The sequence below is a fragment of the Podarcis raffonei genome, chromosome 8, assembly GCF_027172205.1.
Source record: "Podarcis raffonei isolate rPodRaf1 chromosome 8, rPodRaf1.pri, whole genome shotgun sequence".
NCBI lineage: Eukaryota > Metazoa > Chordata > Lepidosauria > Squamata > Lacertidae > Podarcis > Podarcis raffonei.
Window position 1 is genome coordinate 17,344,794 of NC_070609.1, and position 14,767 is coordinate 17,359,560.

The window sequence follows — 14,767 nt, forward strand, 5'->3', positions numbered from 1 at the left end:
GAAATCTCCTGCTATAATCACATTTTTGAATGTCCTCCATTTCCTTAAACACTTTATCAAAAAATTCCACCTGATTTTCATTAGGAGCTTAAATATTAATCATAGTGTATTCTTCCACTGCCACTGTTCCCTGGATTATAATGTATCTTCCCTCAGGATCTTTCTTCATCTTTAATATACTAAACCCACAGCTCTTTGAAATTATAGTTGCTACCCCTCTTGATTTTGAAGTACCATATGCTTTCTCATAATTATTTATAGATCTCAGTTTGAGTTCATTAACCCGCTCTTTTGTATGATGCGTTTCATGTAAAAATATTATATCTGCATTATTTTTATTCAGTAATGTTTCTATCCTCCTTTTCATACTCTACCCCAGTCCTTTAATGTTTAAAGTTGAAATCCTTATTTCGTTATCCAAGAGTTAAATGTAGTTCTTAATTTCTGGTCTCGTGTTTTAGGATACTTATCTAACCCATTCCCCATCCCAATCGAACCCCTCTCCATCCCTTCCATACCCATACATTCCAATTTATCTTTCCCACTATTTTTCTGAGGTATTTCACCTCTCCCATTGTCCTAATTGTCCTCTCAAAGGGGGGGGAGGTTCCTCTGTTCACAGAGCCACAGCAGAACTTCTCAGTGATCAGAGATCACTGATGTCATTTTCTAACATGAGTAGGCTAAGCATAGGTGAAGGCAACCAGGATAAGCCCCTCTTCCAGGCAACACATCTACTTACCCTATGTCAGATCTCCGGAGAGATATTCCTGCACACTGAAAGTCTTCAGCTCACAGATCAGTCCTTCAGCATTAGCAAGTGGAAATGAAGTAACCTGCCTGGATGACTGTTACATTCATAGTTCAACGTCAAGGCAAAAAGAGGGGAAACGAACAAAGGTTAATTGTACCTTCAGATAAGCAGACTACTTTTCAAATACACTCACGTTACTTCCCTGTGCAGGCAAGCAAAGTGCATGATGGGAGAAATGTGGCTCAGAAAGAGTCCTGAGTGCCAAAGAGAGGCCTCTGCCTGTTCCTGCTTTGTGCAGTGAATTAAGGTAAAGGGACCCCTGACCATTAGGTCCAGTCGTGACCCACTCTGGGGTTGCGGCACTCATCTCGCTTTATTGGCCGAGGGAGCCGGCGTTTGTCCGCATTCAGCTTCCGGGTCATGTGGCCAGCATGACTAAGCCGCTTCTGGCGAACCAGAGCAGCGCACGGAAACGCCGTTTACCTTCCCGCTGGAGTGGTACCTATTTATCTATTTGCACTTTGACGTGCTTTCGAACTGCTAGGTTGGCAGGAGCAGGGACCGAACAACAGGAGCTCACCCCGTCGCAGGGATTCGAACCGCCGACCTTCTGATCGGCAAGTCCTAGGCTCTGTGGTTTAACCCACAGTGCCACCCATGTTCCATGCAGTGAATTAGGGACAATTCTGCAAGGGATTCCCACAGGGTGGTACTGATGTTGAGAACCTTATACCAACCGCCCTCTATGCAAGCATGCACGGTCGTTCATGCCTTGAATGTGTGGAAACGGAGAGCTCCCTGTAAATCCAAAGGCACATTTCTGTCTTTATAATGAGGTTGCCTTTTAGACTTGGGAATCTGTGTGCTTGTGTTAAAAATATTCTTTATTAAAACCACAAGCTGTGAGACAAACAGAAGAATCACAACAGTCATGTGCACATACAGAACATACAGAATTTGAAGGCCAAAGACTCGAAGCAAATAATGCAATTCATAGATAATCCCTTCCTGCTTGATTCATAAAAGGTGCCCATCTTACTCATTCCTTACCTTTTTTATTATAATTTTATTTGCATCCTTACAAACAATTCAAAAGGAACATGTAAAAAAAGCAAAAGGAGTAGAAAAAGAAATTACAAATGACTGATAACAAACAACAACAAAAAATCACCCCCACATATAGGTTTCCCTTCCCCTCCTTCCCTGGTTTCTTTTGTTTTCCACTTCTGCATATTCTAAGTTGCCAAAATCTACTCTTCATCTCCTGCTTTCTCTTACACCACTGAATTTATTCAAGACCTGGTAATCTGTTCGCATATACTATATTTCTCGCTCTATAAGACACACCAGACCGTTACATGGACCTAGTTTTTGGAGGAGGAAAACAAGAAAAAAAATATTCTGAATCCCAGAAGCCAGAACAGCAAGAGGGATCGCTGCGCACCAATCCCTCTTGCTGTTCTGGCTTCTGGGATAGCTGCACGCAGCCTCTTCAGGGCAGCGGGATGAAGGCTCCCCCTGCCCTGAAGAGGCTGCGCACGGCTAAGCCAGAAGCTAGAACAGCAAGAGGGAGCGCTGCGCAGCGATCCCTCTTGCTGTTCTGGCTTCTGGAATAGCTGCACAGCCTGCATTTGCTCCATAAGACGCACACACATTTTCCCTTACTTTTTAGGAGGGAAAAAGTGTGTCTTATAGAGCGAAAAATACGGTATATAGTGATTTTTTAAAAAATACTCAACATTTTCCAGTCCTTTTTATATTCTTGACCATCTTGTTCTCGTATCTTACTAGTCAGATCCACTAACTCTGCATATTACAGCATCTTGAAATGTCATTTCTAGTCGGTACATCGTTTGTTCTCCATTTTTGTGCAAGCAAAATTCGAGCTGCTGTAGTGGCATATGAACAGGGTTTTTTTGGGGGGGGGAGCCCTTCTGTTGCCACCATTCCCCAAAAAAGGGCTTCTGGTTTCTTGGGAAATGTTCTTTTGTTTTTATTTTTTAATTCGTTATATATCATTTCCCAGAATTCCTTAATAACTTTGCACAGCCAACCCATGTGGTAATGTGACCCTTCTACCTCTTTATACTCCCAGCTCCAAACATTTTCACTAATCTGCTTGGCGTTAAATACCATCTGTGGATCATTTTCATGAGTTTTTCCTTCAGTAAATAACATGCTGTGTATTTCAGGTCTGTTTCCCATAATTTCTCCCAGAATGCAAATTAAATTATTTTGTCCCACATCCCTTGTCCAATTAATTGTACTGGGTTTCACAAATTTGCCTTTCTTTTCCCATTCTAGAAGCAGCCTGTACATTTTAGGCTCTTTAGTTCATAAAAGTTCCCTTTCAAACTGGGAACTCTGGTCTGCAAACCCAATTTTTTGTCCATCTTAAATAGTTCATTAAGTTGGTGAATCTGAAGTTAATCCACAACTTGATTCTTTATCTCTTCCAATTTTTTTCATTCTGTTCTCTTAAATCTAAGAGATGTCTGTAGGTTATCCACTGATGGTCCATGTTAATTTCATTCCTTGCTATCGCATCCATTGGGGATAGCCACAACAGTTATTTCCTTTCTATTCAGTTTTTTATGTTTTTCCCAAACTCTGTGTAGGTTTTTTCTAATCACATGGTTTGAAAAGTTTTTACATATTTTCACTTTCTCATACCAGAGACCAGCATGCCATTCATACTTAATATCATGCCCTTCCAAGTCTAATAGTTGAATATCTTTGAGTAAAATCCATTCCTTTAGCCAGCACATTCATTTAACCCAACCACTGAAGGAATAATAATATTGCTTGGCCAGTGGACAAGAATGATGGGAGTTGTAGCTGTTAACGGAGAAATCTGAGGGCTCCCTTGGACAAAAAACAAGGACACCAGCCAGGAATACCAGAGCAAAACAGCAGCCAGTGGCTTGGTCTTTATTGAAGACTGTCACGACAGGACTCCCACCTGCCACAAGGTGGAACAAGATGGAAGCCCCGAACAAAAGAGCAAAAGAGCCCCCAAACTTTTATTAGCTGCTAATCCCCATGTTACAGCCCCCCAAACTACATCATTCATACATCACGGTTACATCATGAAAGGGAAGGTCTGGTGGCAGTAATCCTGGACCCTGCCCCATGGTTCTCCTTGCCCTCCACCAAACACCCATCAAGTATAACAAAAAAGATATATACATTTCCCTGTTTCCCAGCCAAGTTAATCACACCCTTTTGTCTTCATCTGGGTTATTTCTGGAATGGCTACCTGTCTGGCACTCAGGTATCAGGATGCCAGGGATTATCACTCAGGCAGAGGGGCTGCTGACTAGCTGAGCTCACGTGTCTATGTGAATTTCTGAAGTTTTCCCAGTGAGCCAATACATAGATACATTTATCAGTGAATTGTTACATTTGGTATCGTGCAGCAAAGGCCCTTTGAATAGATAGGAAGAAACTGTGATGAAGTGTTTTGTGGGGACAAATCACAAAAGTCACAAAAGCGATTGTGCTAATTTTGGTACTGGGCTGCATGTGCATGATATCTGCTGGAGGCGCAACCCCCCCCCCCAACATATACATAAATTCCTGCCACATAGCACAACAACATTTGGAGGGCATTAAGTTGGCAAGTTCAGTATTCAGTTAACAGTTGCCAATTTGTTGTGAATTTGCTATTCCTTAACCCCATTGCTATTGTATAATGTATTAGCTTCATCACAAAAGTATAGTCATTTCCTCCAGGTCCAGCTTGCCCCGGTGTAAACTGTGTCTGTGACCCAGTACATTGACATAGCTCCTCTGAAATTGTAGCACACTCTTTTTCTCATGCTGACCTAGCAGTATGCGTCAGTTTGCATTTCTTGGTACAGAAAGTGTTGATCTGATCTTTCCTATTCCAATTCATTCAAGAGGGTTCTCAAAGCTTCTCTGTGCGAAAGAAACTGGTGTAAGCTAGAAATTTCTAGTTGACATGTAAGTTTCTATTCTGCCTAGAAGCAAGCAGAAGGTTTATGATATTTGAGTCATTCCTTCAGAGAAGCTGAGTACAGCTGGCTTAAACTGGTTTTGTTCTCTCTTTTTCTCGAGGTCATGCTGGCTATAATCATAAGGCCAGAAGGAGCCTGGGTTTCACTTTCTGTCTCTCTTTCCTTTTGGTGTAAATAGGTAAAGGTAAAGGACCCCTGACAGTTAAGTCCAGTCGCTGATGACTCTGGGGTTGCGGCTCTCATCTCGCTTTACAGGCCGAGGGAGCCAGCATTTGTCTACAGACAGTTTTTCCAGGTCATGTGGCCAGCATGACTAAGCCACTTCTGTGGCAACGGAACACCAAAACCAGAACAGAGCATGGAAACGCAGTTTACCTTCCTGCCGGAGTGGTACCTATTTATCTACTTGCACTTTTTGATGTGCTTTTGAACTGCTAGGTTGGCAGGAGCTGGGACTGAACAATGGGAGCTCACCCCGTCACGGGGATTCAAACCGCTGACCTTCTGATCGGCAAGCCCAAGAGGCTCAGTGGTTTAGACCACAGTGCCACCCACATCCTTTTGGTGTAGTGTTCTGTATATAGTATGCTTAGTGTTACAGTTATAGTTTTATTATAAGTTATTGTAAGTTTAAATTAAGTCTGCTGCAACTGGATTTCTTATGGACAGTGCCAATCCTGAATGTATTGGATTTGTGACCATTATGCTCATTTGCCTTCTGTAGCAGTAAAGCTCTGCTGGATGAAATCTTAATTGCCTCTGGTCTCTTTATTGGCAATCCTGCAATGTGTTTAAGTTTTTACTCTGCTAAGTATACATTGGAATGTGCTCTGGATAAATATTAGTAGAATGCATGTCAGTATGTCAGGGTTTGTGCTCAAATGACCCCAGCCACACCTGCTTGGTTGGTAGCAGAGTAGAATAGCTTGCAAGATGGTGTGTAATTCAAAACAACAACAACCTCAGTAAACTCTATTAGTAAAGGTTTACTAAAGGCATAACATGAACTTGGTGGTACAATTCCAGCTCCCTGGAAGGTAAAATTCTCTCAAAAATCCGGTTGCTGCACAATTTAACTGAAAAAATGAAACTTAAACGTCTATGTACACTTAGCAAGTAAAAATCAGCACAGAATGAGAGGAAAAGAACAGGAAAGAGTAGAATAACACAAGACTCCTTTCGGACATCCCTGAAAGCACTTTGTCTTTGGGTAAGAGATAACACACTGAGATTGTCCCAGCAGCATCTCTCTGTTCCCTTGATAACTTTCCTCACGCACAGAACACCCTAGAAACTTCTGTTTAATTATATAAGCACACTAGAAACGTCTGTAGCTTCTGTGCCTTAGAAACGCCATCAAACCTGATCCCTTGCACAGCATTCAGGCGAAAAGCCAGCCCACCTGTCAGGAGAGAAAAGGAGCTGGTTAGCGCAGACGTTCAAGGAGAATAAAACACTATCTGAAATATCCAAATCACTGACCCCAGCATTACCTCCCTTGCACATCAGTGGGATCATGCCTGGATCGTCAAAGCCCTGCCATTCTAATGGGCACAGATGTTTTCTGTTCCACAGAACTACATTGTGCATTTTGGATTGACATCCAATACCCCTTCTTAATGTGTTGCGGGGAGGGGAGATATTGGGTTGTTTTAGTTCTCATTTTGATTATGTATTCTGTGTTTTTATATTGTGATTTTATCTTGTGAAGCACCCTGAGACCCGCAGGTATAGGGCAGTGTGGCGACCACACAGGGCCCCCAGACATTTCACGGTCTATTGACTCTGTGCCACCACTGCGTTAGCGTTCTTCGCTGCCACCACCCCGCTTCTCACGGGGGGACACGGAGTCCAGACAGTTGTTAACATAAACAAATAATCAAGTTTATTTTTAAATGCAGGAACAAGCGTATGGTTTCCGTTTATTTCTCTTTTTTTAAAAAAAAATATTTATTAGCTTTTCACACATTATAAAGACACATATCACAACAAAAAACAAAAACATAAACCATAAACACACACAAAAGACAAAAAACACCACAAGTATAATTTCAATCACTTATTTTCATAAAACTTATTTTCCCGACCTCCTCATACCTCCCCTTACTGCATTCCAATCCCTAATTAATTTTGATCAACAAATCCCTCCCTAATTTTCTAATAAATAATTTTAACCTTTCTTTTCATATTGCATAATGGTTACAGCATACAACCTCATATTTTCCAAATCCGCAACGTCTTAGCATTCAACAATTTTACAATGTTTCTTAAGATAGTCTTTAAATTTATTCCAATCTTCTTCCGCCATCTCTTTTCCCTGGTCTCGGATTCTGCCGGTCATCTCTGCCAATCCCATATAGTCTATAACTTTCATCTGCCATTCTTCCATTTATTTCTCTTATCAGTTTCTTAAATCTTAGTTCCTAACAACTTCAAACTGAATTATTCCCAACTATCTATCTGACTCCACCTAACAATTCCTCTCACTCTCTCACAATGCAACTCTACCAACCCACTCCTCATCCACCCTCTTCCTTCTCCAACACCCAAGCCTCAACTCCCAACTGACAAACCTCAACTCCCAACTCCCAAACCTCAACTGCTTTTCAAAACCTCCCACTCTATCTTTTACTCCACCCTTGCATTCTCACTGGCCAATCACATCACATCCATTTTAACCTTTTCCTTGACCCATCCTAGGAGGCAAACGCCACAGGCAGCATACAAATTTTATTATTGTTACTATTATTATTATTAATAATAATAATAATTTTGAAACTTCTACAAGGGACTCCTCTTCCAAGACATGCCTCCATCTTTTTTCATAGGTTTTAAAATAGATGCACTGTGGGGTAATGCAAAACCAATCTGGAATGAGCTTTTAGTTTTGGAATGAAACCAATTTATCAAGAAGTGCTTTGGAGTAAAAGAATAGATCGAGATTGCCTGTGGATAAACCAAGTACTCTGCCTCCATGCATTCTAGAATATAATATCATTTGTACTCAGCCAAAGCCTCTGGGACAGTTTGTAAGGAATAAGGGCAGTGAATTCCAAATTGCTGAAGTTTGGTACCAATGTATTTCTGTAGTCCGGAAGTCCTGCCGACACACTTAGGTCAAACTTGATTTAGATGTTTTTCCTGCCCTTCGAGCTGAATCTGGGAAAACCTGATTTCTTCAGAGTGATGGTAAGAATGAAGAAAGACATTTCTGAATGTGTTTCAATGCAAAACATACAGAAGTAATCCATGCTTTCAGAAAAGAAGCACACCCAGGGGATTGGTCCACATTCTGCCCTCTTCCTCTTTTGCTGAGAGTGGAATTGTGAGTATGGCATGTCACATTCAGAAACTGTCCAATATGTGAACATCCACCTGCAGCCAAAGTGGCACACGGCCAGGGACACAAGTACATGATGGTGCTAAACATGTAGATCAGCCCCAAACTGTTCGCTAATGAAAGAATGTAGCTGGCAACTCCATGCGAAGGTAAAGACACACGTATTCAGCATTTCCCATTTGACACATACTCACCAGTTATAAGGAAGAGAGGAAAGGAGGCCCAGCCCAAGCCAAAAGACCATCCGTAACTGGCCAGTGATCCCACATGCTCTGTGTAGCTGGCCATGGCAATCAGGACACAAACAGCTAGGAAGAAAAAAATACGTTAGGATATAAAGTTACTTGTAAATTAAATTCTGGAAGCTGCCGCTAGTGAAATGCAGTGGCTGGAAGAAGTGCTCTGGTAGCCAGAAGCAGGTGCTTATGACCCCCCCATAATACCTGCAAGAATGCTGGCTATAGCTGAGGTCTTGGCCCTGGAGATGAAGCCAAACTGGAAGTCAAAATATTTGCCACAAAGACCAAGGCAAGAGATGGCCCCAGCAGTCATCCCAAGCAGCATGAAGACTCTGGTACTATGGACAAAATCTGGAAGGGAGGGAGAGAGAGAGAGAGAGAGAGAGAGAGAGAGAGAGAGAGAGAGAGAGAGGAAGGAAGGAAGGAAGGTTAAATGCATCCATGGGATTGGACAATTGCATTGCAGACACCCTGTGTAATACCTCGTGCCTGGGATGGATAGATCATTCCTTATCTGTTCCACATCCGTTTTGCAAGTATGCTGTTCCATTTCAGAATTAATCTGTATTTTTCAAGAGAACCCCCAACTTAAATAAATAAAATTAATTTAGACACAGTGGGGCATCATTTTGTGATGGTGTTCCTAATCCTACCTGTGGGGGTCAGTTCCTGAATGGAGCAAAGTGGGGCTGTTAACATTGGTGGCTGGTGCTTATGGTGGGGGTAGTGGCAGGAAGTCCAACAGTAAGTGTCTTATTATAAGTAAGGAGGCTGGCAGGTGGGGGCTGGCTGAGAACAGAATGAGGTTGGTGGGGCAATGCCACATTTGCCCTGAGAGACTAGCCTCCTATTACCCAGCACGATGGTTATTGAGCTGTTGCAACACCTGCCACGTTCCACAGGTGTTCATTCTGCCCCCCTCTCCCCCCAATGCTGTTTAACATCTCTACAGTGGTACCTCAGGTTACATACGATTCAGGTTACAGACTCCGCAAACCCAGAAATAGTGCTTCAGGTTAAGAACTTTGCTTCAGGATGAGAACAGAAATTGTGCTCCGGCGGCGCAGCGGCAGCAGGAGGCCCCATTAGCTAAAGTGGTGCTTCAGGTTAAGAACAGTTTCAGGTTAAGAGCGGACCTCCGGAACGAATTAAGTATTTAACCCGAGGTACCACTGTATTAAGATGCTAAGAGATGCCATCAGGAGAGGTAGCTGAGGTAACATTTTGTTTTCATTTCATTTATTAGACTTATCAGTTGCTTGTCACCCGAAGGTCTCCAAGCGACTTACAGCGAAAAAAGGAAAAAAAGTAATACATAATACCATAGAGTGAAAAGGGAGGGGGGAGAGATCATATAATACCTTAATATTTCATGTAACATAAATTGCATTGGGGGGCACATACACAGCAATGTTCTGACCCACTTTTTAGCAAATAAACAAAACCTCCACCTCTGCCTAATCCTAAAGTCATTGCCATTGAACCAACATTTCCCCCCAGTTAACCTCTCCACCCCACCCAGAAGTCTCAAGGCCAGCTGTTGCAAATCAGTGGTAGGTGGGTCCAGTGTCCTGCAGGATGGTCCAGCGTCTCTCTTCTCCTTTCATCAGGGAGCAGTAGCAAAGCAGGAAGATGGTAATGGAAGTTTTAGCTGCTTTGCAGTTGACCAGACTACTGCTCCTCCTCCTGCTGGTTCAGGTGCCACTAAGATGCAATTTGTGGAGTCCTGGGTATTGTTACAAGCTTATCAGATGTTCCTCAGTGTGAAGCTAGTCACGGTGGGACAACTTCCATTAAAAAAACCCACCCAAAAATAGTCCCAAACTGCCAATCTCCCTGCAGTACACACACACACACACACGAACACACACATCACATGAAGCGGCAGTGGGACACAGCAAGCCTGCCAAGAACACAGTGCGAATTAAGTGTGCAGTCTTCCTAGGATCCTTTGCTGCATGCAGAAAGGTTGTGGTTGATAGTGATGGACAGGGACTCCCAGGGGCGCCAACTTGGGCCCCAGATTATGAGTGCCCAGTGGCATACCGTGATGTAACGTGATGTCATGATGTCACATTATGTTGCGCATGCTGCAGCAATTATCTGGGAGTCCTGGAAGTCATGTCTGAGGCCTTGAACGCAACCAGCAAGGCCTCTGACCTGACTTCCGGGAGTAACTGGAAGTCACATCAGAGGCCCTGAAAGGCTTCGAACGCAATTTCTGAGGCCCTGTGAGGTCTCCAATGCACTTTTGGGGGCCTCGCGAAGCTCCAGAAGTCACATTGGAGGCCCCATGGTGTGGGTGCCAAGCACCCAGGCATCCAGGGCCCCCTATAGTTGGTGCCCCTATAGTTTGTTTGTCCTCAGCAAACAAAAGTGGTATCCTGATGGATCACCTGTTGCATATATTATACCACAGTAAAAGCCGTGATTTTTGGAGATCAGATGGGAATCAGCGATATGGAGTACCATCACCATTTTTATGCTGCCCATAGCAGCCATTTTGTGCTGGAACCCACTGCACTCAAGTTAGTGCTAAATACCACACCACTGGGACTCTTAGCAGAATACAAAAATCTTACTATTCACATCCGTCCCAAGTGACCTACAACCAGAATTGACTCCATAATAAACACAAAATTTCCAGAGGCCAATGGTTCTATTGCTATCTGCTACCCAGTGGTCTGATCCCAGGGCAATGAGGAAGAGCAGAAGACTGATGAAACTGCAAATCATGGCGCCGATCTGCAGGGCCTGCATTGTGAGAATGATCAGATCTTGTGACTGCTCAGATGACGAACCTGGGGAAGGGAGACATGCGCATTATTCCACATAAATTGCAGTCTGCGTTTGGGTGTGTTTAAAATTTGCATATGTGCCGAGAGGCCTACAGCACATTGTGCTGTCATGAAGATGTCCTCAGGTGTGCAGACTATGATAGGCAATTAATACTGCTCCATTTCAGGTTAATAATAATCAGTGCTTTTTTTCTAAAAAAATGTTTAGGGGTATTGTCATTTTCCTACTCATATCGAAATACTGCCCCTCAATGAGGTCAAACTTAGATTCACAACATGTTTAGGGGTATACTTACCCCTGCATCCCCCCAGAAAAAGCAATAATAATAATAATAATAATAATAATAATAATAATAATAATAATAATGTGGTACCTCTGGATGCGAACAGGATCCGTTCCGGAGCCCCATTCGCATCCTGAGCAGAACTTTACCCACGTCTGCGCATGCGCGGGTCGCAATTCGCCACTTCATTTTGAGCATTTGCACATGCACGAGCGGCGAAACCTGGAAGTAACCTGTTCCGTTACTTCTGGGTCGCCACGGAACGCAACCTGAAAACGCTCAACCTGAAGCTACTTTAACCCGAGGTATGACAGTAATAATAATAATAATTTATTATTTCTACTCTGCCCATCTGGGTGGCTCCCAACAGAATATTAAAAACACTATCTCAGAAGTTTATAGTTTTTATTTATTTTTAAAAAACTATTTTACTGCAAAAGTCTGGTTCAAAACAATTGCTTTTAGTCTATTTCCTCGCCTCCAGTTATGCGAAGTACCAAAGTCCGCCAGCATTCAGCTACTGAAAAATATTCCTTTCTCCTAGAGAAATCAAGAGGTTATTGTCTCATCAGGCTCCACCTCCTTTCTCTAGATGAAAGGAACCCTGGAACAAGCCCCTGGCATGCTTTTACTCTGCAACCCACTCACCAGGGGTGGGCAGTATACCCACCTCTGATCAAAGGGCACCACCTATATGTGGATGGTCCTCATCTCTTTTCCCTGACCCTCTGCATCATTGCAGTGGCATAGCGTGGGGGGTGCAGGGGGGGCTGGCCGCACTGGGAGCAACATCTGGGGGTTAGGGTTAGGGTGCGCAAATCCACGGGTTAGGGGGCGCAGATTACTTGCCTTGCCCCAGGTGCTGACAACCCACGCTACACCACTGCATCATTGTGCTTTTTTTTGACTTCTGAACTGCTGGACTGCGGGGTGTTAGGCTCTTTCTGGATACTGGTTCCATCAGAGATTAGAATGATGCACATATGCAATACCCTTTGGCCCACACCTTTGCTAGGATTGCTGAGCTTCCTGGTCCTGCTGCTGCTCCTTCAGACCATTAACTATCCACTGGCCTTTTGTGAGCCTTCCTCCCTTCTAGAGGAGAGATCACTGATGGTATTTCCTAACAAGAGTAGGCTAAGCATAGGTGAAGGCAACCAGTATAAGCCCCTCTTCCAGGCAACATATTTGCTTACCCCACGTCAGATCTCCAGAGAGATGTTCCTGCACACCAAAAGCCTCCAGCTCACAGCTCAGTCCTTCTCTCTGCTTCTCCTTTGCTCTGTCTTCAAAGGTTGCAACACACAAACAACTTGCAATAGGCCTTCAGCATTAGGCAAGAGAAAATGGTGCAACTCACCTGGATTGCCACTGTGTTCCAGAAATGATCAAGAAGCCATTGGCCAACAGCAAGGCAAAAAGTGGGCAGAGCAACAAAGGTTAACTTCTCTGAAGTCTTATCCTGTGTTGGGGAGACGACCCCATCCCAATATCCCATAAGGCACCAATTCTCATATGGAAAATCCACCAGTCTATACATAAGTCCTTTGTAAAGAGATAAGTGTGAATTTTGAAAGATGTTTTGGTTTGCTTATTGTTACAGAACGTGTGGTTCAAATGCAGACTGAATCAAATCCCCACCCCTAGGGCTAACTTGGCTGTCTCAATCCCCATCTTTCCACTCTCTGGCGAAGCTGAACGTGTACCCTAGGAGTTGTGTTTTGTTAGGGCATGTCCTGGAGCTCATGCAATTCGTAGCTCACTTTATTTTGCATCCGTTCTTGTTTGATTATCCATTCAAAGACAGTGGGCTTTTTGGGTACAGTACATATGTGTGCATGACGGGCGGAGGCGCGGCACAGCATGGAAGGTCAACAGAACCCACTGCGCCACACCAGCCCTCACCACCAATGCCGCCTGGCATGTGCACAGGCTGAGGAGAGTTTGCAGAGCCCGTGTGCCAACTCAGCCCTGGCTACCAGAGCAAAGAAGGGCTGTACTGAGCCCTTTCCTGCCCATGCAGGGAGGACCCAGGTTGGCCGATGCGGCCCTTCACTGGCAAGTCCAGCCCCCACCCCCCGACACTGGCCAAGCAACTATTCTGTGAGGGGGCTGGGGACACGGTGATGAGACTAGGCTGGGCTCTGGGACCCAGAAACATCCAGTTGCAGGCAGGATGGAGCGGGGATTCCTGGGGGGGGGCCTAGCTTGTGCCCTCTAAAAACCATGCACCCAGGGCTACAGCCACCTGTCCCCCACACACTACGCCTGCCTCCTGGGTCTGAAGTTCTCCATTTCTTCTTTATGCAGTGGATGAAGAGGAGAAGACACGGACTGCTCCCCTCCCCCGCTGCCCACAGATTGGTCCTCCATCTCCAAGCAGCCCCAGTTTTATCATCAGCCTGAGAGGCATCACTGGCAGCTTTTAATCCTCATCGATACTCACTAGTTAACATAACCTATTGCTAAAGCATTTGGAAATTCCAGAAGTGGCCTTATGCAGGGCTCATTTCCTTTTAAGGAGAGAGTGCCGGATGCTTGCAAAACTTTTTGCAAAGTCTGGATAGTTTCCATATACTGGTACGTTTTGTGACTAGGGATGGGTGAAGTGACAAATTTCAGTGTATTTCTGTTTCTCGTTTGTCCAATCTTCAGTTCGGTTCAGCTGGAGGGGAGTTTGTCCAGTTTATAGCTCACTTCACTTTGTACCGTTGTAACCCGTTTTTATGCATTTACTTATTCAGTTTATATCCTGTCCTTTCTCACAAAGGAGCATGGCAAGCCCATCGACAGCCACATAACCCCTTCTCTTACAATCAGTAAAAAATGCTTTATCATTTTAGCCTAGTCTTTTTCTTTCTTATTGTCACCCACTAAAGGTTTGCAAAGTTTGTTTTGAGCCAGCATCCTTAATCATTTGAGCCAGGTAGAGCCTCGCTGAGAAAGACTTCCTTCCTCAGCAAACCCACATCCTCATGAAAACAACAGAATATGAAGGCAAGAACTCAAAGCATATAATTTAATCCATAGACCATTCTTTTCTGCTGGATGCACTGAAAAAGCTTGGTTTACTCATTCCTTGACTTTCACCCAGCCATTGAAGGAATAATATCGTTCATAATTATTCTTAATTTTTAGATTATCATACGTTGGGCAGATACTAAACTGTAGATATTCTTTAACCTCATTAAAAAAAATATAAATAAATAAAAATTAAAGTCTGTGTTTGGGGAAGGAATGATTTGCTTCTCGTGCCGGGCTAGGCACTCTGCTGGTCTCCAGATGATGTTGGACTTCAACTCCCATCAGCCTCAGCTAGCAGGGTCATTGGTCAGGAATGGAAATCATAGTCCACAAAAGTTTGGAGGTAGT

General features: G+C 43.8%; 2 protein-coding genes across 3 annotated transcripts in view; both read right to left on the bottom strand.

Moving 5' to 3' along the window:
- LOC128418495 (protein NKG7-like) overlaps positions 1 to 12,658 on the bottom strand; it is a 21,344-nt gene extending 8,686 nt beyond the window's left edge. Inside the window, exon 1 of one of the 2 annotated variants that reach the window (XM_053398215.1) lies at positions 12,592 to 12,658. The gene's annotated coding sequence lies outside the window, so the exon portion shown is untranslated. Of the gene's footprint in view, positions 1 to 742; positions 1,005 to 12,591 lie in introns of those variants that run through there. The other variant, XM_053398216.1, reaches the window with a different exon arrangement.
- On the bottom strand, positions 5,297 to 11,177 carry LOC128418494 (peripheral myelin protein 22-like). The gene is made up of 4 exons (XM_053398214.1): positions 10,896 to 11,177; positions 8,518 to 8,664; positions 8,269 to 8,382; positions 5,297 to 6,136 (listed from the first exon to the last, which is right to left on the bottom strand). The coding sequence occupies exons 1-4, from the start codon at positions 11,071 to 11,073 to the stop codon at positions 6,036 to 6,038; spliced, it is 540 nt and encodes a 179-aa protein (XP_053254189.1). The 5' UTR covers positions 11,074 to 11,177; the 3' UTR covers positions 5,297 to 6,035.
- Positions 12,659 to 14,767: the final 2,109 nt, after the last annotated feature.

Excerpts from the sequence above, each read along its gene's own strand:
- LOC128418494 (XM_053398214.1), bottom strand. The coding sequence starts at position 11,073 with ATGCAGGCCCTGCAGATCGGCGCCATGATTTGCAGTTTCATCAGTCTT. Across the intron at positions 8,665-10,895 it reads ACTTGGGACGGATGTGAATA|ATTTTGTCCATAGTACCAGA; the intron begins GTAAGATTTTTG and ends CCTCCCTTCCAG. Across the intron at positions 8,383-8,517 it reads TATAGCCAGCATTCTTGCAG|CTGTTTGTGTCCTGATTGCC; the intron begins GTATTATGGGGG and ends TTTTCTTCCTAG.